The following is a 23,191-nucleotide window of genomic DNA, read 5'->3' as shown; positions in this document are numbered from 1 at the left end:
CTGCAAAGGGAACTGGGGCACAGAGAGGTTAGGCCACTTTCTTGATCTCACACAGCACGTAAGTGGCACCACCAGGGTTGGAATCACCAGATTCTTCAAAAGCAGTTCAGAAACGCAGCCTTTCCCACACACTCACACTGCTCAGTGTTGGCTCAAGCACACACGCCAGCACACACAGCACCAGCTGCCCCCGTGGGTGCCCTGCTGGCCTGATTTCTAGGCATCAAGACCCTGGGTTCAGGCCGGGTCTCCCAGCCCCCAGGGATTCACTGTCATTCCCCTGCACTCAGGAGTCCTCAGCGAGTTCTAAGTGCTCCCCTGGGGTCTGGAGCAGCTGTGGGGGACCAGGTGAGGCACAACAGTCCTGATGCCCGGAGGCGTGAAGTGGGACTCCCCACCTCAGCCCCCCATCCCGCCCCCCTCTCCACCGGCTGCGGCCTGCAGGCGCGGGGATCCAAGCAGGACCTGGAGACCCCCGTGTAAAACAAGGCTACAGGGTGGGCTTGGGAGGAGAAAGAGGCACCCTTGGGCCTGATTCCGGGAAGGGGGGTTCCGGGGGAGTCATGTATAGGCGGCTGGTCCCCCAAGCCAGCCCCTGGACCCCTGGTACGTAACGCAGCAAAACGGCAAGGGGACACCGTGCTCCCCCGACCCGCTCATCCGCCAATGTGACAAGGCTTCTCGGCGTCGGGTAGAGGATGGCGCCCCCGACGAGCGGAAGAGGACGGAGCCGCGCCGGCGACAGGGCTCCCTCCACCCAGTCTCCACCCTTCGCGCCCTGGACCACTGCTCGGCTGCCCCGCTGGACTCGGTGGGGGACGGGCAGACTGGCCCGCCGACCCGCCTCGCCCACCTGCCTGATCCCCAGCAGTCGCCGCCTCGCCCCCCAACCCCGCCCCTGGCGAGCAGAGCCCTCGCCCCTGCCCCCGCGCCGAGGGCAGTGGTGCGCGCCGCCGGGAGGGTCCCAAGTCCGGATCCAGGAGCGAGGACCAGCCCCTGGGCGGCCCAGGGGTGGGTTGGGGTAGGGTTTCGGGTCTGGTTCCCGGTGCGGGTCCGGGTCCGAGGACTCGTCCGTCGGCGGGCCAGCGGGAGGGCCGGGGGCGAGTTGCCCTGGGGCGGGTTTCAGGTGCTGGTCCGAGGACTCGTCCGTGGGCGGGTCCAGGGGCGGGGCGGGGGGCCGGCTTCGGGTGCGGGCCGGGCCGGACCCCGCGGACAGCGGCGCGCGCCGGGCAAGCATGGGGAGGCGCTGCTGCCGGCGGCGCGCGCTGGTGGCCGCGTGTCTGGGCGCCGCGCTCCTGCTCCTGGGCGCCGCGCCCCGCGCCCTGCGCCCGGGTGAGTGCCCGCCGGCCCCAGGGCCGCCCCACCAGCGGCCGGTCCCCCGACCGGCTGGGGGCACCTACGGTTTCCTCCCGGGCTGGGGGACTGGGGCGGGTGGGCTCAGAAAGGCTCTAAACGCCCCGCCCTTGTCCCGGCTCCCCGCAAGGGTCTTGTTCCCTCGGGAGTTGGTCTCCCAAGGCCCGGAGAGGTGAGAGGTGACAGTCCGGGCCTCCCAGCCTGTGCCCAGGGACCAGGTGAGTGGTGGGCGGCGGAAGGCATTAGGCTCACCCGGGAAGTTTGCCTCCTTTGCCTCGCGCTCACCCCGCTTAGCGCCCGGAAACCCCTCCGGGTCCGCGGCCGCGCAAGGGTGGCGGGCTTGACCCTCCGGGTCCGGAGGTGGCCCCTCCGCGCACCGCGCTGCGCCCTGGCGCCCCTGCTCCGGCTGAAGTTCGCACCGGGAAGGACTAGGGTCCTGAGTACCCACCTCATGGTCCGGTGGGGGAAACAGGCAGCCAGTCGTGACCGCCGTGCGGATTTCCAGCTCCGAGCCGGGCATATGTTGAGTCTTCACTCACGGGAGAGGCCGAGGGGCCCGTGGGCGGCCTGGGGCTGGAGGTGCCCAGAGGCCTGTTCTGACCTCTGCTCTGTTTGCCTTTTCCTGGTGTGAGTGTGAGTGAATGTGAGAGTGTGTGTTGGGGGAATCTGTATCTCCTCCCCCACCCCCTGTGGGCTCTGCAAGAATCCTTGGAATCACGCCTTTGGAGCCTTGCAGAGGGGGTCCAGGGAGGAAGTAACCGTGTCCGCAGGTGGGAGGGGACCATGGGAGTGTGGGGTCAGGGTGGCTCAAGAGATGAGGCTGAGGAGACTTTGGGGTCAGCACGTACCCACCTGGCTGGGTCTGGGTGACCTATCCCTGCCCCCCTGCCCAGGGCCTCAGTACTGCCATCTATAAAATGGGCTGCTCGAGTTCTTCCTTACAGGGTCTCTGGGGAAGTGGAGTTAAATGGGAGCAAAGTGCCTGGCTCCCAGCCTCTTCATCAAGCCGGATGTCACATGGGTGGCGTGGTGCCCCCCGCATCCTGGGGTGAGGGGCTTCCTTCTCCTGCTCACCTCAAACCTCTGTGCCTGCCTCTGGGCTGCAGTCCAGGTGAGCTGGGCTTGGGAGGCTCCTCGGTGCTCACCAGGGCTCTGCCCAGTCACCCTGCCGTTCACACCGTCCCCGCCATGTCTGGACACAGCTTCCCAGACCTCGCCGCCTCCCCAGGCCCACGGGAGGGAGCCGCAGTCAGTCTTTCTGTCCCCCGACCAGTTCTGAGGTCTGGGTGGCCATGGGGGTGGTGCTCCTGGCTCCTGGGGAGGGGGCTCCCATGTCCTAGCTGAGCCGAGCGTCCCCCGGCACTGTGTGGGCTGTAGTCCTAGTATCTGCGGTCATGACACTGGCCACCCACTCTTTCTTGAACAAATGTTTACCAGCACCTAGGGCCGGGCAGGGCACAGTGGTTCCTGGCCCCCAGGGCTCAGGCTTAGGTGTGGGGGGAGAGAGAACCTGCACTTTGTTCCTTCTGACCTCCTCCCTCTCCTGTAGATTAGGAGGGTGCCTCCCATGCCCCCTTCCTAGCCTTTGCTCAGGCCGTTCCCCACCTGAGCCGAACCTGCCTCATGAATACCCTTGGCCATGACCCTCTCCCGCAGCAGGGTGGCCTCACTGCGTCTGGCCTGGCAGACCCTTCTGGAACCCTGCTTCCAGCGCCCCCAGGTGGGGAGGGGCCTTTCTTCTGCTTCCCAGAGCCCCTCTCTGTTCCTTCTGGACTCTCAGACCTTTCCCCATGGCCTGCTGCCAGCCATCAGAGCTTTGAGCGTGACCTGGACAAGCAAGGGTTAATCAAGCCAACCTACCCTGCTGGCTCCTCTGCCCCCAAGCCCTGAGCTGAAGCACCTGACCCCAGGAGCCAGTGAGGCTGTGCTAATGGTGGGCCTGCAGGCCCGGCAGAGGGGGCAGAGACAGCGGGGCAGAAAGGGCAGGCTCTCTGTCCAGGGCCTCTGGAAATGGCTTCAACAGGGCCTGCGGCATCTCCGAGTGTGTCCTGGCAGCGTGGCCCGAGCTGGAAGGGGGTGGAGCGTGTGGCTCGTGGTGGGGGGATAGGGCTCCAGGGCCCAGGAGGGACTGCAGCCCCTTCCTCCAGGCAGGTGAGTCTCCAAAGCGGCAGAAGTTGCCACAAGGTGGGCAGGAGACCCCTGAAGCGGGCTCCGCTGCCCCTTTTCTAGTGGGGAGGTCTGGAGCAGCCCAACTGGTGCCCGTCAGGCCAATGCTGACCTAGTGGCCAGGGTCCTGGGGACGAGGAAGATGCCAGAGGAGGTGGGACAGCTGCCTGGGGCACTGCTGCCCTCAGCGCCCTACCCTCGCCCCGGCCCCACTGACAGGCCCACTGTCCCCCCTGCCCGCCCACCCTTGGCTTCCCCTGTGGCTTACCTGGTGGGGTGACTGACTGCTTCTGTGTGATGCCCTTGACCACGTATTCGCTGGGTGCCTCTTTGTGCCAGCGTCAGTCTGGGCTGGGGACAGAACTTACTGATGACCTGCCCTCCCAGAGTTTCTGTTTTAACATCAAAACCCCAGATCTGCAGTCTGTACCCTCTGTCCCCAGAGGCACACCCAGGGAGAGCCGTGATGCTGCTACTTTAGCTCCCCACCCCTGCTGGTCCACAGGGGCCTTGCTGGGAGGTGCTGGGGCCCACCCTACCCCACCCCGTCCTGACCTCCATCCCCTTCCGGGTTCACAGGGTTGAGCATCTTTCCTGAGGTTGGCAATCAGGGGTGTTTTTCTCAGAGCCAGGCTGGGCTTCTGCCCACCTCCAGGGGACCCTGGGTGGGTGGGGCTTGTTCCCAGGGGGCCCGCCCCTCCCTTCTGGGCTGGACTGCTGCCCTCCCCGTCTTCCGGGGCACAGCCCATCCCTTAGGGCCCCGCTTCCTGTCCGAGGTCCGAGCCCCTCCAACAGCCTTCCTGGAGGGGCTCCAGGGGGAAGGACCCAGGAGGCTCGGGTGGGGACGCCGGCTCTGTCCCCGCTGTCCGTCCGCTGCCTTCTCGGGCACAGCAGCACCTGGGGACCCAGGCCGAGGGAACAACGGTCCACGATGGCCTCGGAGCCCCTGCAGTCGTGCAGTGTAGGGCCCTGTAGGCAGCCACCGTTTCTAATGAGACACCAGGATTTGGTCCCACGCAGAATAAATGCAGAAATGCCCAGTGACTCCTGGTGAGCCAAGGTGCCAGGGCTGGGGGTGGGGGTCAGTGAGGACAGGGCCCCTGAGGCCTCAGCAGCAGCCCCTCAGTGCAGGCGTCCGGGCTTGCCCCCGGCTGCCCTGTATCCGCTGCCTCCCCCGGAGCCCCGCAGGCCCCAGCCCGCAAGGTCTCTCAACGCCTGCTCCGTGGCGCCCCAGTGCCCGACTGGACCCCCGACTCCTTCCTGTCCTGGCCCTAGAATCACAGCAGGTGACGGGTCAGAGACGGGGTGCCCCCAGAGGGCCGTGTCTCAGACTCACTGGGCCAGATGCTCTGCCATCAGGGGCTCGAACCACGTCTGCATCTCTAGGTCTGGCTTTTCTCTGTGGTGGCCTCACTCCCCGCTCCCCAGCCAGCGGGCAGCGCCTTCTCCGGTAGTTTCAGCCAGGGTCCCAAGGAAGCATCTCATTGGCCTGGATTGGATCACATGGTGCCCACCTCTGAGCCAATCGCTGTGGCAGAAAGGGATGGAATGCTCTGATTGGCCAGACCTGGTCACATGCCCAACCCAGCCGCTACGGGAGTGAGGAGCCTATCAGAACCACCTGGAGGGAACAAGCAGGTTTGTGTCTGGAGGGAAATCAGGTGGGTGACCAAAAGGAGGGGGTGTGGCTGCTGGGAGCCCAATCAGTAGATGCTCACCACACTGCTGCCCACTCTCCCGAATTGCCGGAGGGTTCAGAGCTCTAAGGCACCTTCCAGGCCACCAGAGAGTAAAAGTCAGCTGTCAAAACAGAAGGCTCCAGAGTAGGGACTGGTCGTCTCATTTTGCAGAGGAAGACGCTAAGATCAGTAGAAACGAAGTGACTTGCTCAAGGCCTCCCAAGTAGGAAGTATGGGTGCCAGGATTTAAATCCACGTCTAAATCCTAACCCTTATGCTTTCTGCTGTACAGGGCAGGTGTATTTGGGTTGGGCTTTGAAGGCTGCAAAGGAGTTTACCAGGTGCAAAACAACGATAGAGAATTGCAGGCAGAGGGAGTGGCACAGAAAAGCATGGAGGAGTGAAATGGCCTGGTGTGCTAAGGGATGTGCTGCTCCCTCAAGGGTTCATGAGATGGAGCAGTGAAGTGGAGGCCAGGAAGGTACTGTAGGTTGGTGAGTGGCCTTGAATGGCAGGCTAGGAATTGGGGTGATCGCCCCACGGCCAGGAAGGGCCATCAGTCTTTAAATAAATACTCGCAGACACTAGCTGAGGTACAAGGATTATAAGAAAACAGGACAGTGCCCTCCTTGCAGAGCTGACCTTCCAGAGGGGCAGCCAGACATCAGCCCACACAAGTCAGATGATCTCAGCAGTAATGAGTGCTGTGAATAAATTAACGGGAGGCTGTGGTGGGACATTTGAGCTGTCGAGATCTGAATGAGAAGTATTGACCCTAAAGTGTAGAGGTTTCTCCTGAGGTGGGGACGCACCTCATGTGTCCACTGACCAGCAGGAGGGCAGTGTGGCTGGAGCTGAGTGAGGGAGTGAGCAGGGAAGGGTGGGGCTGCGCCTGGAGACGCCCTGGAAGGAACTGGGACTTGCCATCAACCAGCGAGAAGCCACGTGGGCTTTTCCATCACACGGTGGTGGGAATAAAACCTGTGATTATCCCAGGCAGAGGGGACGCAACTGTACTGGGAGTGATCTGACCAAGCAGGGTTCCGTTCTGGGCATTGTGCAGCTCAGTGTAGAGTCTGAATCTTAAATGCAAGTGGAGAGATGGCTACTTTAAAAAAAAAAAAAAAAAAAAAAAAGCGGCAGGATTGCTTTTTTTTCTCGTGAAGGGCTTGATCTCTGGAGGGAACATCCCTGCCCCCAGCCTGCAGGTCACAAGGGGACCCAATGGGCCAGGCAGCGCTGCTCCTGCCCATCTGTTCTTGCGACACTGGCCCAGCTAGAACTTATTAACCGGAAGCCGCGTCGTAACCTCTACTCCCTGGGCAGGGGTCACCGAGCACAGCTTCCCCCACGGGTGCAGCCTCAAGTGGCCCAGGTACGGCTGCGCCGGGCCTGTCCTCAGGGTGAGCGGGCCAAGGACCGTTTGTCGGTTTCTGTTTTTGGTTTCCCTGTGCGGCGTGCCACCCCCTGGCCTGCGGTGCTGTGAGGATGGGTGGGGTAGTGTGCAGGGCAGGGTAGGGCACGGCAGTAAAGGACGCACTCACGCCATGGCCTGGGGTCAGGCCTGCTTAACGCCCTTACTTGCTGTGAGGCCTCAGCAGTTTTCTTTGCGTCTTTGAGCCTCAGTTTCCCCATCTGTCAAGTGGAGATAACAATAGCTCCTACCCCCAGGAGTACACGTGTCAGTGAACAAAGCAGGGGCACGGTGCCAGGCTCTCGCCCACCCAGGACCTCCTGCCCGGCTCCCCGGCCTCCCTGCAGGCTCCTGTGCTGCCCAGGACACTCCAGCCCACGTGCAGCAGGCACTGGGCTGTCAGGCTGGGCCTCACGCTGGCCCACTGGGCCGGGACCCAGGCCTGCTCGTGAGCCCGGGGCTGCATGGCTCCCCGGCCTGGACCCCGTGGGCATGGGCCCTGGGCGCCTCCAGATGGCGGGCAGCTCACCCCCTCTGCTTCCCGCCCCTTCACACCCAGCTAGTTTGCTTTGAGCTATTTCCAACATCCTGCTGTTGTCTGTTTCACCTTCTCCAGCCTCTGTCCCTGTCCTCCTGTGTAGCTGCCTTTGTCTCTGTCACCCCTCAGTCCCTCCCACCTCCTTCCGCCACCCTCTCCCCCTTGTCTCTCCCTCTCTCTCTATAACCTATTTTTGTTTCCTTTTCCAAAGGAGAACCCGCCTGCGGTTTTGCCTGTGGCTGCTCTGGGCTGGCCCAGGCCCCTCCCTGGCCATGAGGCTGGGCCTGCCCACCTAACCCTCTGGCCTGTCTGCTCCACAGCGCCCTGGGCAGGGAGGCCTGGGACCTGGGGGCTAGTGGAGGGGCTTGGCGACGGGAGTGGGGGTAGCAGGATGCTTCCGTGTGGCCCTCTGGGGACAGCGCCTACCCTCGGAGCCCAGGCATCCAGCTTCACGGAGGCGAGGCTGGACCCAGGGATCTCCAGCGCATTCCCCTTCGACCCTCCTCCACGGCCACCCTGCCCACCCTGCTGGACCGCGGCTCTTCTGCTCTGTGCAGTGGCAGGCGTGGAGCTGGGCGGAGGCGGCCCAGCCCTGTAATCACTGGCCTCGGCTATTCTGGGCCTCTCGCCTTCCACCCACTGGCTCCCGGGGTCTGGGATGGGACCTACTTTCCTGCAGGCTGTGGTCTGGCCAGGAAACGAGAGGCCCCACACAACGCTTGGTGTTTCCGGAAGGCTGCGTGCTTCCGAGTCGTGGGGCTCTGGGGTGGAGGTGGCCTAGGTCTGCTCCTCTGCATGCCCCCCGGTGGGCACCAGCCTTTTCTCCATCCCCAGCCGTGACCCTGAGGGAAGCTCTTCCCCTCTCAGAGGCTCCACTTTCCCATCGGCAAAGTGGTGAGGCGGACCCCCCCAACCCAGGGCTGTGCGTGGTGCTGGGCTAGTGTGGTGCCCGCAGCTCCTGGGGCCTCCCTGCCAGCCAGCAGCCAGGAAACAGAGGTTCAAGTCTTGGGACCACCGATGACCCCCAAGACCTGGGCAGGCCCTGAGGGCCTCACCCCTCCACGTGCCCTGGTCACAGGAGAGCTTGGTCCTTGTTCTGGGGACACTGGAGTGGGGAGGGGCCCTGAGGCTGCCAGAGGCCTGGCAGGTGGCCTGAACAGCGGGCTTCAGGTACACACAGAGGGCTCTGGAGGCCGAGGCACGGCCTGTCCAGCTGTCATTTACTGCTTCATTCAACCACCTCCGCCAGACACTGCTCCAGATCAGCGGTTCTCAACGTGCACTGCCGGGCCAGCAGTAACAGCATGCCTACACTGTCAGAAACACAGACTCACGGGCCCCGCTCCACACCTACAAGGGCCAGAGCCTCTGGGTATGGGGCCAGGCCACCTGTGGTTCAGCAGGCCCCATGCACGCTCAAGCTGGAGAACCACTGCTTGTGGTCAACTGGCCAACAGGTCAGTTCATCAGATTTTCCAGGTTTGCTTGTTTGCCAAAGACTTGTCTTAAGGAAAAGTCTTGCATCCTGGCAGCATTTTAAGACTGTTCATTTGGTTGAAAGCCAAGGATCATGGAAACGTTCGTTCTTTTTATGAATATATTATTTTCTCATATGATCCTGAATTCTTAAAGATATTCCTCTTATGAATATTCCATATTATTATGAATTCAATAATTTCTCAGTAGCCATGGAATATATTTAAATTTGTAAACCAGATTTACACATGTTCTTGTATATATTATTTTTTATGCTCAATATTATTTATTTTTATTGAGATAATACTCTCATTCTACAAAATTCACGTTTTTAAAGTGTACAGTGGTTTTTAGCATATTCAAAAGCTGTGCACTGTCACAGCTGTACAAACCCAAAACGTTAGCCACTAGCCCTGCCCCCCATGTTCCCAGTGCCTGCGTGCCCCCCCTCCCCCCATCCCACCCAGAGCCCCTGGAAACCACTCATCTACTTCCTGCCTCTATGGATTTGCCTGTCCCGGACGTTTTATATAGACGGAGTCAAACAATGTGCGCAGGGCCTTCTGCGACGCTTTTTTCACTCAGTGTCAGGTTACAAGGTGCATCCACATGGTAGCAGGTGTCAGTGCTTCACTCCTTTTTATGGCCATTAAATGTTAGCTGTGGGTTTTTCCCAGATGGCCTTTATCAGTTTGATGATGTTCCCTTCGATTCCTAGTGTTTTCATCATGAAACGGTACTGAATTTTGTGCAGTGTTTTTTCTGCATCTCTTGATGATCATGTGGGGTTTTTTCTTTATTAACATGGTGTATTACCTTGATTGATATTTTTATGTTGAACCAACCTTGCATTTCTGGAATAAATCTCAATCGGTCATGGTGTATAACCCTTTTTACATGTTGATGGATCTAGTTAGCTAGTACTTCCTTGAAGATTTTGCATCTATATTCACAAGAGATACTGGTACATAGTTTTCTTTTTTTGTGACGTCTTTGGTTTTGGTATCAGGGTAATACTGGGTTCATATGACGAATTGAGAAGTGTCCTCTCCTCTTCTGTTTTGTTTGTTCGTTTGTTTGTTGAAGAGTTTCGTAGAGATTGGTGTTACTTTTTCTTTAAATATTTGGTAAAATTCACCAGGGAAGCAATCTGATCCTGGGCTTTTCTTTGTGGAAATTTTAAAAAATTACTAATTCAATCTCTTTACTTGTTATATGTCTGCCGAGATTTTCTATTTCTTCTTGAGTCAATTTCAGAAATTTGTGTCTTTCTAGAAATTTGTCAGTTTCATAGGTTAAATTTGCTATTGTACAGTTGCTCATATTGTATTCTTCAACCCTTTCTTATTTCTGTGAGGTCCACTACTAATGTCTCCTCTTTCATTCCCAGTTTTAGTAATTTGCGTCTTCATTCTTTTTTTCTTGGTCAGTCTAGCCAAAGACTTGCCAATTTGGGTGATTTTTTAAAGACTGCATTATAATTTATTAGTTTATTAATAACTATAATCATATTTAAGAAAAACATGAGTCTTTGGTAGTCCCGGGAAGACTGAGGAACGCAGCGATGAGACAGAGAGCACCCCTGCCCTTGGAGGCTGCCAGTCTGGGCGAGAGCAAAACCTGCGTTTACCGTGAGGCGACACACACACCAGCAGGGGACGTACAGGCCACTGTAGGTGTCCCCAGCGGGTCACCTGAGCTGGTCACCTGCTCACCACCAGAGAGCCGGCAGCTTGGCTGTGCCATGTCCGCTGCTGCCTAGCCCTTTCTGTCCGCCTGTGCCCGGGGCCAGGGGAGGCTGGACCCAGCCAGCCCGCTGTGCCCTAACCATCAGGGCTCCATGCACGTGGCTGGCAGAGGTGGGGCGTGAGATGAAGGCAGATGGAGGTGGGAGAGGTTGGGTGGTCAGGGCACTCCCGGAGGGCGGTGGTTTCCACCTTCCCTCTTGTTCCCTCCTGCCCGGCCCCCTCCAACTGGGGAGGGCAGGACGTGGGGGCAGGAGTGACACCAAGCACCCTGCCCTGGTGGACGAGGGGCCCTGTCAGTGCCCCCAGAGGCAGGCGGGACACAGGTGGGAAACTGAGTCCCAGAGGTGGATCCAACGTGCCGAGGTGAGTTGGCCAAGCCCCCAGGAACACGGCCAGTCTGTCTGGTGCAGCAGTGAACGCCCCTCTCCTTACTCCCCCAGCGTTTGAAAACAGGGCCGTGGGCTCCAGCTGGCTTGGCGGCAAGAGGAGGAGTCCCCTGCAGATGCTCTACGACCTGGACCAGGTAGGTGGACAGACGCCCCGTCCCTCCCTCCGCCTCCAGCCACGGGAAACCCCGAGCTCCCACGTGGACCTGCTGCCGTGGGGCTGCAGCCACAGCCAGCCTCTGTCCGGGAGGGAATGCTGGGCTGCGGCAGGGCAAATCGTGGGGCAGGCTGAGAGACCTGGGGTCTCCAGCTGTGGACTGAGGCCACGCCCTCTGCAGCACTGTTCCACGTGGCGGACAGAACGACCAGAGGGCTGTGTGCCACCCACGGCAACAGGCGGCAGCCAAGGGACCCCCGATCTCAGTCCTGCTGTGACAGAGGGAGACAGGCGGGCGCCCCCTCACCAACGGGGGGACCTGCAGGGACCACACACTGTGCCCACTGGGAGCACACGTCTGGCTCACACACACCCCAGCAGGCACACTCAGCACTACCGAGCGCCTGCGGGTCACCTGGGTCCCTGCCCTTGAGGTGCTGACGGTCCCGCGGGGGGAGGGTGGCATCTGATGGCTTCCCGCACCAGCCTGCACTGACTTGGGTCCAGGCTGCCCTGAGCTCTGGCGGGAGGGCACAGTGTAGATGCAGACCCCCTCTGAGAAAGGGACACGGGGCCTGCAGAGGGACAGTGGAGATGCCGATGGGGGCACCGAGTAGCTGGCGGTGGCAGAGGGCCATAGCGGGGCAAGGGCAATAGGGAGCCGGGGAGGAGGACCACACTGGGCTGGGGAAGGCGGCCGCTCACCGAAGCCCTGAGGGCTGAGCCCAAGGCACCCACACCCTTGGGGTGCAGGTGGGAGGCCTTGGTTCAGCGAGGGTGACAGGCTTGCCCTGGGCCACACAGCGAGCGGAGGGCAGGCCAGCCTCTCAGCAGGCTTCCGAGGGGCAGGTGGGGCTGGCTCGGCCCCCTCGCAGCCTGAGGGCCCAGTGGCCGTTACGTGTCAAGGCGTCCTGCAGCTGGACAAACAACAGCAGAGAAACGGTCTGACCGACAAGTGCTGACCGTGCACCGGGCACTCGAGTTCCGGGAGCCCACGCAGGCCTCACGGCACTCCTGTACGATGGGGCGTCATCATCCCCGTTTACCTATGGCACTGTCCCTTGGCACAGGGAGGCCAAGGACCCTGAGAAGGTCACAGAGCTCGTAAGGACTAGACCCTGGCTGAGGGTCAGCCAGGCTGGCAGGGATGAGGGCTGTGGCTGTAGGACTCCGTCCCGAACCGGTGGGCACAGCCCCGGCTTCTGAATCCTGAGGGGCCCGAGGTGGAGTCCCAGCTTCTCTCCTTGACAGCTGCAGGCAACCCACTTCCTCTGAGGCTGTTTTCTCTTCTGTAAAATGGAGAAAGCAGTGCCTGTCTTGGTATTCATAGGGCTGCAAGCAACAGAAAAACTAGCTGAGGCCAATTTAAGCCATCGGGACACTCACTGCTTATGTCTCAAGATGCTCAGACACCAGCAGCCCCTGGTACGGCGGCACAGGGCTCATCCCCATCCTCCGGACGTTACTACTGTGTAAGCTACTGGTCTTACACCCCACCCCGGCTTTAGGGAACGGTGAGAAAATACTCAGTTTGCCCCGGCGCTTAGCGCTCTGACGTCAGACGTCTTTACCAGGCTGACTCTGACGCCTCATGTCCGTTCTCCGGCTCTCGGGGTCCAGAGTGCCGTGCACGCGATCAGTCACATCCTGCACGCGCCTCAGGCCGGGTCGATTCACTTCCCCCCCATCCAGGCCCCCTGTCTCCCGCGTGGCCCTGACCCACCCCCGTCCTGTCCCCGCAGGGCCCGCGCTCCGCGCTGGCCGAGGTGCACCGGCAGCGGCGCGACCTCCTGCGCCGCGCCTGCAGCCGCCACACGCGCCGGCAGCACCTGCTGCAGCCGGAGGACCTGCGGCACGTGCTGGTGGACGACGCGCACGGCCTGCTCTACTGCTACGTGCCCAAGGTGGCCTGCACCAACTGGAAGCGCGTGCTGCTGGCGCTGAGCGGCCGCGGCCCGGGAGACCCGCGCGCCATCCCCGCGCACGAGGCGCACGCGCCCGGCCGCCTGCCCTCGCTGGCCGACTTCAGTCCGGCCGAAGTCAACCGGCGCCTGCGCGCCTACCTGGCCTTCCTGTTTGTGCGCGAGCCCTTCGAGCGCCTGGCCTCGGCCTACCGCAACAAGCTGCAGCGGCCCTGGGGCGCCACCTTCCAGCGCCGCTTCGGCACCGGCATCGTGCGGCGTCTGCGGCCGCGCCCGGGCCCCGACGCGCTGGTCCGCGGCCACGACGTGCGCTTCGACGAGTTCCTGGCCTACCTGCTGGACCCGCGCACGCGCCGCGACGGGCCCTTCAATGAGCACTGGGAGCGCGCCCACGCGCTCTGCCACCCGTGCCGCCTGCGCTACGACGTCGTGGGCAAGTTCGAGACGCTGGCGGAGGACGCGGCCTTCGTGCTGAGTCTGGTGGGCGCGCCCGGCCTGCGCTTCCCCGAGCCGCCGTCCAGGGCCCGGGCCGCCGGGCGCGACCGTGCCGCGCGCCTCTTCCGCGACATCAGCCCCTTCTACCAGCAGCGCCTCTACGGCCTCTACAGGATGGACTTCCTGCTCTTCAACTACTCCGCCCCCTCCTACCTGCGGCTGCGCTAGCCCTGAGGGCGGGGGGATGGGGCGCGGAGACTGCGCATGCTGCGGGGCTCTGACTCCGCCCCGAGAGCCACCGCCCCCGCGCTCTCTCACCCTCGGCCCGCCCACCAGGGCCAACCGCGTCCCCGGTGCAGCCCCCGTGCAGCCCACCTACCCGCGGAGGGGGCTGGACCCCTGGGTGCCTGCCGCCTGCCTCCTCGAAGCGCCCCAGCCGGCGGGTGCTTCCCCAGGACCCCTGAGTGGCTGAGGATGGGACAGTAGGTTTCTAGGTTGCGAGCGCCTGTTTTTTGTCCACTCTGTCCTGGAACCTATCCGTGGCGCAAGATTAGAACGCTGGCTCGGCGCAGCCTGTGGCCCATCCTGGGGCCCTCCCCACCTCACCTGCCCGGATGAGGACGGCCCTGGACTAGGAGAGAAGCCCGCCGCCCCTCCCCGGGCCAGGCCCAGGGCAGGCCCAGCCTTGTCGCCAGCTCCGCTCAGGCGGCGACCGTGAGCTGCCGGCCACCTGGGGCGTCCTGAGCCCGGAGCTCCCCGAGGGCCCTGTTCTGGCCCCACCCTTGGTCTCTGTCCTGCTCGGTCTTCCTGAGCCCACAGAGCCCAGGTTGCAACGTAGTGGCAGACTTTATACGACCTTGGTGAGCTGGGGAGCTCATATTTTTGAAATAAATGTGTTTTGTTACTTTCTGACATTTTAGAGTTTCTGTGTCTCATTTTGCCATTTGTTCTGGGGGCATGAGGTTGTCTCATCTTGAGCCTGGGTCACCTTCACAGCAGTCCACAGGTACCAGGTTATGTGGGGAGTGGGATAGGGAGGGGGTACACCATGGGGAGGGTGCTACATTCTGGCTCAAGGGGCGACAGTGACACTTGGGGGAAACCTATCCTTTTACTCTGCCTGGGTCGAGGCTTAAAGCCAAACCAGCTCAGCCAAGCCCTGCGCTTCGGGCTGCCTCCTGCCCTGGGGTGTGTGTGTGTGTGTGTGTGTTGGGCTGCTTGGCAATGAGGATCCCCCCTCAGAAGCTACACACGCTGTGTTACATCATGCCGTCAATGCCCCGATGACACACAGCTTTGTTCCAAGCTCACGCAGCGCCCATGCAGCCTGTGATGTGACCTGTTTGCTGAGTTACCTCCATCCAGAAGCCACACCCCACGGGCATCACAATTACAAGTCACCCTCCTGCTCTGCCCTGACACTGCGTGCTGTCAGCCCGCAGCACCTGCTGTGGTCTGGCACTCATCACAGGCGCACACACTCCCTCAGGTGGGGCAGCAGTGCACGCGCGCCGTGTCTCCGTGTCACACTCTCCACAGCCCACCACACAGCCCTCCTCTGTGCCCTGCCCTCGCCTGCCTTGGGGTATCTACCTGCTCCGAGCTCTCTGGCTGGTGCCAGAACACCTGTCCTCCCAGAGCACAGGCTGTCAGCCAGCCTCCCAGAGCTCGGGTCCCGACTGGGTCACTGGACGATCCGAGAGAGGCAGGGTCTCATGGGCAGAGCTGGACAAGTCGTGAGGGCGCCCAGGGGGCTCTCAATCAGGCACGCCCATCAGGGATTCTACTAAAACCAGACACAAGTTCCTAAAGGGATTGAGGTCACCAGCTGAAGGTCCCAAGCGTCTACCTTGCTCACCATTGTCTCGTTTTCCCAGTTCCTCAGTCTCCAGAACTGGGTGGTGCCGGTCAGCACCCTCCCCGGGATGGAAGGGATGTGGGTGGATTGGTTTACGAAGACCTGTTTAAAAGAAGTTTCGGTGTTCTTTTGCTTTTTAGGGCTTTCATTGTCAGGAAAATGTTTCCCAGATTTTTGTAGCTGTGGTGTTGGTTTGTTTTTTGTTTTGTTTTCGGTTTTATTTTGTGGCTTTGTCATCCAAGCAGCTTCCTGGGAGGCCTATTTCCACGCTTGAAAAGTTTGCTAAAATAAACCCCTGGTTCTTTGGGCCTGGAGGGATGGTGCACATTCCGTCTCCAGGCAGAGCCCCACTTCCCCCCGCCTACCGGCCGGACCAGGCCTTGAAGCTTCTCCGGCCGCAGGGGAGGCAGAGGGAGCGCCCTTCGAAGTGCCTGCTTCCAGGGAAAAGCCGTCAGCGCCGTCTGGTGGAAGAAGGGGGAAGGGGGCCCGCCCTGCAGCGTTTGCCCCTCAGGTGGGAAACTGCAGTCCTCCCGGGACTCAGCCCCAGGTGCCTGCGGGGAGGCCCTCCCTGCCCTTCGGTGGCGCTTCCTGGAACCTCCTCCCAACTGGACTGGTTGCATCCACATCCCTGTCTGCAGACCTGCTCTGGGGAGGATCCACTGCGGACTTGCTTTCATTTCACTAGTCCCTCAGTAATAGGCAGTTAGGCTCACCTGCGTCCTTGCATGCACCTGGTCCTGCGCACGCGTGTGTGACTGTAGGAGAAACTCCTGGAAGGCGGGCCCGCACCCGCGACCACCTTCTCCTTAGGAGTCCTCAGCCCTGTGCTGTGCGTGTTTGGCTCTGCTCGCACTCGGGGCACCAGGACAGTCGAGGTCTGGGCGGCTGCACCTGCACTCTGGCAGCACGCCCCATGCGCCACACGGGCCACCGTGGTCATTTCTCTGGCCTGTGGGGTGACTTTGCACCGAGAACCCCGCTCAGCCTCTCCTGCTGTCAGACATGCAGCGTGTCGCGCGTTTGTCTGTGAGGTGCTTCCCAAAGCTTGTTTTCTTCTCTGAGGACCTCGTGTACAAACGCTCAGCACACAGCGAGACCAACAGATAGTTCCTTACTCCCTAAACGTTCTCTCCTTAGCGAGAACTTGCAGGGGAGGAGCCCTGAAGAGCAGCACGTTTTATGACTGGATTCAGGGGACTGGCTGAGCTTTTTTTACGGCAGAACCACCGGCTTTGCCCCACGCGCCCTCCAGCTCCGTTTCCTAAACGCTCTGGGGCCACAGCCAGTGCAGCCTGGAGGTGGGGCTGAAGGAGCCTGTCTGTCAGCTGCTCGTGGCCACGTGCAGAGAGACCCTCGGGAAACAGTGTGGTGCCCGCAGGTGAGGGTGAGTGCTCAGGAGCCCTCTGGCCAGCAAGTCTTCTCTGGAGACAACGTGCCAGGGGACAGGACCGGACAGGAAAGCTCAGAGCAGCCTCGCCCACCACAGCAAAGAGTGGAAACAATCAAACATCTATCGGAAAGAGATGGACACTTGCGCACATTGCTAAGGGCGGCCACCCTGGTCCTCCCCAGGGTCCCCACCCCCTCTCTCTCTCCCAGGGGGAGGGCTACAGTGAGGGTCCCAGTCTGAGTGCTCGCCCAAGGCTCCAAGATGACGTCCTAGCCCCCGTCTTAGTAGAACAGAGGGGAACCCTTACATCCTCAGCAGTCACCCTCCCACATATGCTGCTCCTACGAAAGCCAGGGGATTCCGAAGGCTGGATTGCAGCGAGCCGGGAGCCCTTCTTCCATTCCCGTCTTCTCTTTAGAGTTGTAAAACACCCACAATGTGGTGTTAGGTTCACACAGTAAACATTTAGAAAATGGTATGCCCGTCCCCAACTCCCCAGCTTTTCTACCCAAAAGTTGTTACCCACGTACACATGCCCACACACACGTGCACGCTCATACATGCACACACATACACCCACACACCGTTTTCTAATATACACAGATGGCAGCATTTTAGACACTCTCTGCTGTGCTTTAAAAAAATATCTGAACGTCCTTTGCAAATTGTTCCAGATCAGTATGTAAAGGACTGCTGCTTCTTTCTAATGCCTGTCTAGTGCTTCGCGGTGCAGCTGTGGCATAATTTAAAGGCGCCATTAATGGATATTTAGGTGGTTTCCAATCACTTGCTATTTCCTGCAGCGCTGGAATGAATATCATTGTCCAAACATCTTTCCTTACATGTGTGAGCATATCTTTGGGGTAAATTCTTGGAAATGATATTCACACGCTGCAGAATTGACCGTCACCCCATTTTATGAATGAGAACACACAGCCGGACATGCAGACGACCTTCCAAAGGGGTGTGAACCTGCAGCGTGTATTCACGGGGCGACCTTTCCGGGGCTCCTCAGGGCTGCTCGCCTCCCCACAGGTCACCTCAGCCTGAAGGGAGCTCCCGGACCCGCTGCCCTGAGCACCCGGGGGGTGGGTGGTCGAGAGAGAGGCGGCGCAGAGCTGGGCTCCAGGAGGGGCCCCCGGGGGGTCGGGCGGCATCGGCCGGGGGGTGCCGCGGACCAGGGGAAGCGGCAGCTCAGCAGCACCAGCTCCCAGGCGTTGCTTGGTGGTGACGGTGGCGGCTGGAGGCTGGACAGTGGAGGGAAATCCGGGGCCCCCAGCCTGGAGAAGCCACACAGAGCCCGCGGTTACCCTCAGGAGCCTCCCCAAACCCCTCAGAGAAGTCTGCCGGGGCTGCAACCAAGATTCTGCTCCCAGCGCGGACACGCCGCCTCCCAAACGCCACCCGCCTAGACATCCAGCAGCCTGAAGCCTCCTGCGCTCTGCCCCTACCTGGACCCCATGCCTGCCCATCTTGGGAGGGACCAACCGTGTGCCACCACATCGTGCGGACTCCTACCTCCGGGACCACCTTCCCCACCCACCTCCCGAGACCATCCTCTCCCCTCCCCCTCTTCCCTCCCCCACTGGGCCTCCTATCCCCACCTCCCCCATTGGACCACCCTCCTCGCTCCCCCATTGGATCAAGCTCGCCACCTCCTCCATTGGAGCAGCCTCCCCAGCTCCCCCATTGGACCACGCTCCCCAGCTCCCCATTGGACCAAGCTCCCCACCTCCTCCATTGGACCACCCTCCTCGCTCCCCCATTGGACCAAGCTCCCCACCTCCTCCATTGGAGCAGCCTCCCCAGCTCCCCCATTGGACCATGCTCCCCAGCTCCCCATTGGACCACGCTCCCCAGCTCCCCATTGGACCACGCTCCCCACCTCCTCCATTGGAGCACCCTCCCCAGCTCCCCCATTGGACCATGCTCCCCAGCTCCCCAGCTCCCCATTGGAGCAGCCTCCCCAGCTCCCCCATTGGACCACGCTCCCCAGCTCCCCATTGGACCAAGCTCCCCACCTCCTCCATTGGACCACCCTCCTCGCTCCCCCATTGGACCAAGCTCCCCACCTCCTCCATTGGAGCAGCCTCCCCAGCTCCCCATTTGGAGCAGCCTCCCCAGCTCCCCCATTGGACCACGCTCCCCAGCTCCCCATTGGGCCAAGCTCCCCACCTCCTCCATTGGACCACCCTCCTCCCTCCCCCATTGGACCAAGCTCCCCACATCCTCCATTGGAGCAGCCTCCCCAGCTCCCCCATTGGACCATGCTCCCCAGCTCCCCATTGGACCCCGCTCCCCAGCTCCCCATTGGACCAAGCTCCCCACCTCCTCCACTGGAGCACCCTCCCCAGCTCCCCCATTGGACCAAGCTCCCCACCTCCTCCACTGGAGCAGCCTCCCCAGCTTCCCCATTGGACCAACTCCCCAGCTCCCCATTGGACCACGCTCCCCAGCTCCCCATTGGGCCAAGCTCCCCACCTCCTCCACTGGAGCACCCTCCCCAGCTCCCCCATTGGAGCAGCCTCCCCAGCTCCCCCATTGGAGCAGCCTCCCCAGCTCCCCTATTGGAGCAGCCTCCCCAGCTCCCCCATTGGACCATGCTCCCCAGCTCCCCATTGGGCCAAGCTCCTCACCTCCTCCATTGGACCACCCTCCTCGCTCCCCCATTGGACCAAGCTCCCCACCTCCTCCACTGGAGCAGCCTCCCCAGCTCCCCCATTGGACCATGCTCCCCAGCTCCCCATTGGACCACGCTCTCCAGCTCCCCATTGGACCAAGCGCCCCACCTCCTCCATTGGACCACCCTCCTCGCTCCCCCATTGGACCAAACTCCCCACCTCCTCCATTGGAGCAGCCTCCCCAGCTCCCCCATTGGAGCAGCCTCCCCAGCTCCCCCATTGGACCATGCTCCCCAGCTCCCCATTGGGCCAAGCTCCCCACCTCCTCCACTGGAGCACCCTCCCCAGCTCACCCATTGGACCATGCTCCCCAGCTCCTCCATTGGAGCAGCCTCCCCAGCTCCCCCATTGGACCATGCTCCCCACCGCCCCATTGGGCCACGCTCCCCAGCTCCCCATTGGACCACCCTCCCCAGCTCCCCATTGGACCAAGCTCCCCACCTCCTCCATTGGAGCACCGTCCCCAACTCCCCCATTGGACCAAGCTCCCCACCTCCTCCATTGGAGCACCCGCCCCAGCTCCCCCATTGGACCATGCTCCCCACCGCCCCATTGGGCCACGCTCCCCAGCTCCCCATTGGATCAAGCTCCTCAGCTCCCCCATTGGACCAAGCTCCCCGCCTCCTCTATTGGAGCACCCTCCCCAGCTTCCCCATTGGACCACGCTCCCCAGCTCCCCAGTGGACCACGCTCCCCAGCTCCCCATTGGACCACGCTCCCCAGCTCCCCATTGGACCACCCTCCCCAGCTCCACGTGAGACCACCCTACCATTCCTGTTTCCCAGACTCCAGTGGCTCCCATTACCCCTCAGATAAGCGCTGGCCTTTAGCACCTGGTGATCTACCCACTGCTAGGGGCTCAGGGTGTGAGGGAGGGCAGTCCAAGGGGGGCAGGCCTCAGACTCCCTCCGTCCAGCACAAAGGACTTGGCCACGCACAACCTGACTGCCAGCACAGGACCGTGACTTGCCTGACCCCTTCACAGGAGAAGCTGAGACCCAGGGACACCTGTGCCCCCAGCCCGCAGCCTGTCAGCTGAGAGGAGCTGGCGCCTGCAGCCGAGTGAGGGCGGGGTGCTGAGACCCAGGACCACAGCCTGGGCCGCGTGGGTGGGGAATGGGCACCATCTGCGCTTCTGTAGGGGTGCGTGTGCGGGTGTGCACGTGTGCGCTGCCTCTCAGGATGTCCGTTCAGGGGATGGTGTGCACCTTTGTGACTCGCCAGGGTTATACACGGAGTGTGGAGCCAGGGGCCTCCCGGGTCAGAACAGACACCGGCCTCGGCTCTGAGGACCTGCGTGCCCACTCACGTCTCTTTGCTGGCAGAGTCGCGGGCTGTGGGCCTGGGGCTGGGGTCCTGGGGGGCAGCGGGAGGCCCTTCTATGTCTAACACCTGAGTGCCAGTCCTGGTTCAGGGTGAGTGGGTGTGTCTGCGCGTCTTTAGGTTTGCATGTGCTGGGTCCTTATCAGGGTGTCTGGGTGTTTCGCTACGTGTCCCCCCACCCCTGCCGTGTGTGTGTGTGTGTGCGTGCTGCCCAGTGTGGGTCCCCTTCCGGCCCCTCCAACCCCCAGAGCTGGCTCTCCTCCACTCCACGCTCGGCCCTGATTCCCCACCCGTGGACGAGGCCCCAGGTGAGGCCAGGCCCGCCCGAGCTACCCTGCCGGCTACGGAAGGGACCGCGGGCTCTAGTGTCTCCCCGGGGCCCCAGTTTCCTCAGCCTGGACGTGGTGTGTTCGTGTGTGGACCAGGTGGAAGGCCGGGCGGCGTGGTCCGCAGGCAGCGCCAGTGACATCCGGCCTGAGACTCACCCTCTGACTGGGATGGACCTCGTGGGCACCAATGTCTTCTGCAGGGGCAGCTGCTCCCGCAGCGAGCTGCTCATCTTCGTGACCTCCCAGGGCTGCAGGGGCTCCGCGTTGGTCTCCGTCAGCCAGGAAAACCTACAGGAGCACTTGGCATCTTTGGGGGCTGCAGCCCAGACCTGTGGACTAGCTCTCGCTTGCCTGGAACTTTCCACGTTCCAAGCACTGCTCTGAGTGCTTTATAACCATGCTGGGAGGTAGCTATTGCTTTGCCCTTTATGGATGGGGAAACTGAGGCACAGAGAGGTTAAGTGACTTGCCCAAGGTCACACAGCTAGGAAGCAGTGGAGCTGAGATCTGGGCCAGCAGCTGGCCCAGAGCTATGTCTCGGCCCTGTAGCAACGGCCTGGCCCCGGGAGCCCCAGGCCCCAGGTGTAAGCCTCCCCTTGCGTCACGTAAGGGCAACTCTGCCACGTGCATCTGCCACACTGGGCCTCAGGACAGAGTCTGGGGCCTGGCGACAGAACAAGGGTCGAGGTGTGGTGTCCAGCCCAGCCTGCCGCGGGCGCTCGCGAGGAGGCCGTGCCCCGAAGGTTCCTCTCGGGGCAGCCATCGGTCCTCCCACTCCCTCCCAGGCCCCGCCTGCCTGCTCAGCACTCTGCCATCTCTGCTGGCTCCTGAGTGCCCTGGGGCTTTGCAAATTCCTGCCCCTCCGCCCCCTCCTCCTGCCCCCCGCAGCCGGATCCCATTACACCCTCACAGGAGCAGGTGCTGTGAATGGGTGACAGGGCCACTGGCCCAAAGGAAGCGGTTGGCCATGGCTCTGGGGTGCCCGGGGGCCCTGGGCCCCTCTCTGGAGGCCCTTGGCTCAGGGTGGGATGGGGGCGAAGGTGGACCCCCGCCGTCACGGACCGCAGAGCTGGTCAGGGAGCTCCCTGTGGACAGACGACCGCCCCGCTCCAGCTGTGCGCCCCAGAGTGCGTTCCTGGGGTGCCTGCGGGGAGGCAGGGCTTGGCCTGGGGTCAGGGTCTGGGCTGAGGGTCTGGGCTCAGGGCCTGGGCTGAGGGTCTGGGCTCAGGGCCTGGGCTGAGGGTCTGGGCTCAGGGCCCGGGGTCAGGGTCTGGGCTCAGGGTTTGGTACCTGTACGGAAACTTCCTGGCAAACTTCTCCTCGGTCCTGGTCTTACTCTTCTTACCCTGGTGGGACCCCTTGGGGGCCTTCACGTCCATCGCAGAACGGGGCTAAGCTGGGGTTCGCCCTTCAGCCACAGCTGGAAGACAGGCGGGAGGAGCCAGTCGGGACCTCGACGGCGTGGCTTCCCCTTGACTGACCGCCCGCCCTTGTCTGCCGAGGAGATGGGGCCGAGGGGAGGGCTGTGAGCTGCCAGTGAGCCGGGCCCCGCCTCAGCCCCCTGCTCCAGGATGCTTGCTCTGCTGTGAGTGTGTGTGTATAGTGTGTCTGAGTGTGTTAGGGTGTCGTGTGTATATGTGTATGTATGTTTGCTTGTGTATGAGTGTGTGTGGGTGTACGCGTGTGTGTGTATAGTGTGTGTACGTGTGTGTTTAAGCATGCGTGCAGCTCTATGCGGTTCTATGCCGTGTGTGGCTCCGTGTCGCCCCATGGTCGAGCGGACGCTCGGCTCACCGGCCCCAGGAGGCTCCCAGCTGCTCCCCTGCCGGCAGCCACATCCTCCCTCCAGCGCACCCCAGCCGCGGCCACCACGGATCTGCTCCCGTCTGTGTGAGGACGTGGCTGCACGGGGTTGTACGGGTGGGATCGCGCGGCCGGCACCCTTTGGAGACTGGCGTCCTCCTGCCGTCGCAGGGCTGGGTCTGCAGGGGCTCCTGCCCAGGGCTGAGCTGGACCGACTGTCACCCACGGGACCCCGGGGCAGTTCCCAGGCTGGAGGCATTATGAATAAAGCTGCTGCAAATGTTCACGTAGAAGTTTCTGCACGAAGATAAGACTTTGTTTCTCTGTTGTAGGCGCCTAGGAGTGCAGTCGCCAGGCGGATGGAGGTCCATTTTTAGTTTTAAAGGGAACTGCCACGTGGTTTTCGAGTCGCTGGGTCATTTTCCCTGCCCAGCAGTTAGGAGTGGTTCTCTTTTAAGGCACCCAAGAGTAAGGGTAACCCAAGGCAGGGCTGAGAAGGGCTGGGGTTAAGACCTGACCACTGGGGCTTCACG

The 23,191-nt window shown here is 61.8% G+C and overlaps 3 protein-coding genes across 6 annotated transcripts in view; 1 reads left to right on the top strand and 2 right to left on the bottom strand.

Annotated features, from left to right (window-relative positions):
* The window catches only part of UROC1 (urocanate hydratase 1), a 41,893-nt gene extending 36,941 nt beyond the window's left edge, over window positions 1–4,952 (bottom strand). Inside the window, exons 1-2 of one of the 3 annotated variants that reach the window (XM_036868349.1) lie at window positions 4,856–4,952; window positions 3,788–3,870 (exon numbers count right to left, since the gene is read on the bottom strand). Coding sequence is in view for 1 of the 3 variants with exons in the window: in XM_036868348.1 (XP_036724243.1) it covers window positions 1,802–1,873 (72 nt within the window). In the remaining 2 variants the exon portion in view is untranslated. Of the gene's footprint in view, window positions 1–1,801; window positions 1,967–2,427; window positions 2,747–3,787; window positions 3,871–4,855 lie in introns of those variants that run through there. The other 2 variants (XM_036868351.1, XM_036868348.1) reach the window with 2 other exon arrangements.
* CHST13 (carbohydrate sulfotransferase 13) lies at window positions 1,223–14,186 on the top strand. Its single transcript, XM_036868352.1, has 3 exons — window positions 1,223–1,332; window positions 10,815–10,897; window positions 12,660–14,186. Exons 1-3 carry the CDS (start codon window positions 1,236–1,238, stop codon window positions 13,500–13,502), a joined length of 1,023 nt encoding a protein of 340 aa, XP_036724247.1. The 5' UTR covers window positions 1,223–1,235; the 3' UTR covers window positions 13,503–14,186.
* Window positions 14,187–17,430: 3,244 nt separating this feature from the next.
* On the bottom strand, window positions 17,431–22,234 carry C11H3orf22 (chromosome 11 C3orf22 homolog). Of its 2 annotated transcripts, XM_036870685.1 has the most exons (3): window positions 22,146–22,234; window positions 21,012–21,143; window positions 17,431–17,802 (listed from the first exon to the last, which is right to left on the bottom strand). In XM_036870685.1, the coding sequence occupies exons 1-3, from the start codon at window positions 22,232–22,234 to the stop codon at window positions 17,559–17,561; spliced, it is 465 nt and encodes a 154-aa protein (XP_036726580.1). In that variant the 3' UTR covers window positions 17,431–17,558. The 2 variants fall into 2 exon arrangements, 1 of the variants encoding a protein (XP_036726580.1); XR_005022002.1 differs by lacking the exons at window positions 21,012–21,143; window positions 22,146–22,234 and adding an exon at window positions 17,974–18,037 and having other exon boundaries at window positions 17,694–17,802.
* Between the last annotated feature and the right edge of the window lie 957 nt (window positions 22,235–23,191).

This window comes from Balaenoptera musculus, chromosome 11 (assembly GCF_009873245.2).
Source record: "Balaenoptera musculus isolate JJ_BM4_2016_0621 chromosome 11, mBalMus1.pri.v3, whole genome shotgun sequence".
NCBI classification, from domain to species: Eukaryota; Metazoa; Chordata; class Mammalia; order Artiodactyla; family Balaenopteridae; genus Balaenoptera; species Balaenoptera musculus.
This window is presented reverse-complemented; position numbering and strand designations above follow the sequence as displayed.

Bases quoted from the DNA above. Each gene is read 5' to 3' on its own strand.
- CHST13 (XM_036868352.1), top strand. From the start codon at position 1,236: ATGGGGAGGCGCTGCTGCCGGCGGCGCGCGCTGGTGGCCGCGTGTCTG. The intron at 1,333-10,814 runs GTGAGTGCCCGC...TTACTCCCCCAG, and splicing joins GCCCCGCGCCCTGCGCCCGG to CGTTTGAAAACAGGGCCGTG. The intron at 10,898-12,659 runs GTAGGTGGACAG...CTGTCCCCGCAG, and splicing joins TGCTCTACGACCTGGACCAG to GGCCCGCGCTCCGCGCTGGC.
- C11H3orf22 (XM_036870685.1), bottom strand. From the start codon at position 22,234: ATGGACGTGAAGGCCCCCAAGGGGTCCCACCAGGGTAAGAAGAGTAAG. The intron at 21,144-22,145 runs GTACCAAACCCT...GTGCTCCTGTAG, and splicing joins GCCAGGAAGTTTCCGTACAG to GTTTTCCTGGCTGACGGAGA. The intron at 17,803-21,011 runs GTGAGTCTCAGG...TGGCTTCTCCAG, and splicing joins AGGTCCATCCCAGTCAGAGG to GCTGGGGGCCCCGGATTTCC.